Here is a 2,247-nt window from a genome sequence, read left to right as displayed (position 1 = left end):
GGCGCAAAAAAAAAAAATTTTCCTGATACTTTAAAATATGAATTGAAATACATTTGATAATTGAAATTAAGCTTATTTTCTTATTATTTATTTATTTATTTTTTGCTTCATTTATTTTTTTAAAATGACATTTTTCAGATGATCGTTGGAAATATTAAGTAATTCTCATTTAACTAACATTTTCAAATGCTAGCTTTATTAAATTTAGCTGCACCGATTTTGGCTTCAAAATATATTGCTGAATTAATTGAGCACATATTGTTAAGCATATTGCAGTAAAGCCACAATTTGCTAAGCAAAGCATTACACCAGCTATAATAATAAAATTTAATTTGCAAATAAAATTGCAAACGATTAATTAACAATTGGGAAAGTTGCAAATTGCAAACGATTAATTAACAATTAAGAAAGTTGTAAATTGCAAATAATTAATTAACAATTGGAAAAGTTATAAATTGCAAAAGATTAATTAACAGTTAAGAAAGTTGTAAACTGCAAATGATTAATTAACAATTGGGAAAGTTATAGTGATGGTTTAGTAAAAAATATTGCTAATATTTACTGAAAAACATATCCGTTATATATCCTCATAATATATTCAATCATTTCATATCCATTTGTATTTTATCAAAAAAATTTAATCCTTTATCTAATGTAAATAACATAAAAATCATTCATGAAATATATATATATATATATATATATATATTAGATTTGAATCTATTCCATATAATTGTCACAATATAATATGTTGACATTAAATGCAATTAACTTTAGGATTCTATAAAATATGATCATCTTCAATTTTTCCGGAATTATTCCTTATTTCATCTACTTATCCTTCAATATTTGTCATTATTGGTTAATTAATTATTAAATAATTTATACTAATTTATTTACCAACAACTGCTACTCGATTACCCAAACTATATGCAATTGTTGTAAATGGACCACCATATAAACGATCACTTCCATTTGTTGCAATTGCTGCGATAGAAAATGATGAAAAAAAAATCTAAATATAAATATGAATTCTTTCATTTTTTTTTTTTGTTTCATATATTACATTAATCTAAATTAATTGATTTATTAGATAAATTAATTATTAAATAATTTATATTCATTAAGCTATCTATATCTTCCATTTCCTCAATTTATTTTTTGGAAATTTTCATTTAATATATTATTCGTAATTTTTAAATGAAGAAAAAAAAATTTTTTTAAATTTAAATTTATAAAATTTCAAATCTAAATAATTAAAAAATGAATAAAACACATAGTTGAGTAAAGTATTACCGTTGCAAAGACGAGTAAAATTGCGAATACTGTTATACTTAAGCTCAAAAGGCCAACAATCCATGGTAGACGAATTAAAATTACACCAACTAAAAGAATATTTTGCATATAACTAATATAAACACCAGAGAAAACACCCAATGTTCCACGACCATACAATGGATTATCATCCTAGAAATTATTCCAAATCAATAAAAAAAAAAAACACCAATGATATCATATTCATTATCATCATCGCAATGATGATGATGGTGATGATAACGATGATAATGATAATAATAACGATAATGTTTACCTATGTTGTTATTTTTACATAAATTTATTTTAAATAAATGTGAAATACGTGAAGTATGAATAGATAATATTGTATCTTACTTGTACAAAAACGGTATTAATAATACGTTGTATATTGCGTCTTGTTGTGGGAAAAGTTTTCCAAAATCGAAATATGGATAGAATATTTTTAGGACTTGTAGCTGGAATAATTTCTGCTATAAATATTCATGTACTAAAGAAGGTCAAAGTTCAAGAAGAAAAAAAATAAATGATGGAACAGGACACATCAGTAACTCGTAAAATGATGATATAAAGATACCGGATCATTCAAATCCGGTATCTTTTCTGAATATAGATCGTTATAAGAGTGAGTTTTCGGATGGCAAATTGTGACATTTACTTTAATGAATGAAAATGTGACAATTAACAGAGTATATGTTAAAATGTCTGTTGAAGTATTTAAACTTCTTCAGCCTATCTCCTAACATCTGTAAATGCACTGTAAATGCCTTATATTCATATACATATCATGATATAAATAGATAAAATTTATTTACTCCTAAAATTGACTCAATTTCATGACCTTTGACACATTTCGGTATCTTACGAAATATCACCTAAAATTGACTCAATTTCATGACCTTTGACACATTTTCGGTATCTTACGAAATATCA

General features: G+C 24.1%; 1 protein-coding gene across 1 annotated transcript; it reads right to left on the bottom strand.

Annotated features, from left to right (window-relative positions):
* Window positions 1-892: 892 nt before the first annotated feature.
* On the bottom strand, window positions 893-1,899 carry LOAG_14838 (hypothetical protein; the record flags this gene model as incomplete). Its single annotated transcript, XM_003150333.1, has 3 exons — window positions 893-1,015; window positions 1,297-1,467; window positions 1,867-1,899. The coding sequence occupies 3 exons, from the start codon at window positions 1,897-1,899 to the stop codon at window positions 893-895; spliced, it is 327 nt and encodes a 108-aa protein (XP_003150381.1).
* Between the last annotated feature and the right edge of the window lie 348 nt (window positions 1,900-2,247).

Source organism: Loa loa (assembly GCF_000183805.2).
Source record: "Loa loa unplaced genomic scaffold supercont3.112, whole genome shotgun sequence".
Classification (NCBI taxonomy): domain Eukaryota; kingdom Metazoa; phylum Nematoda; class Chromadorea; order Rhabditida; family Onchocercidae; genus Loa; species Loa loa.
Note: the sequence above shows the minus strand (reverse complement) of the source record. Positions and strands in the feature narration are given on the sequence as shown.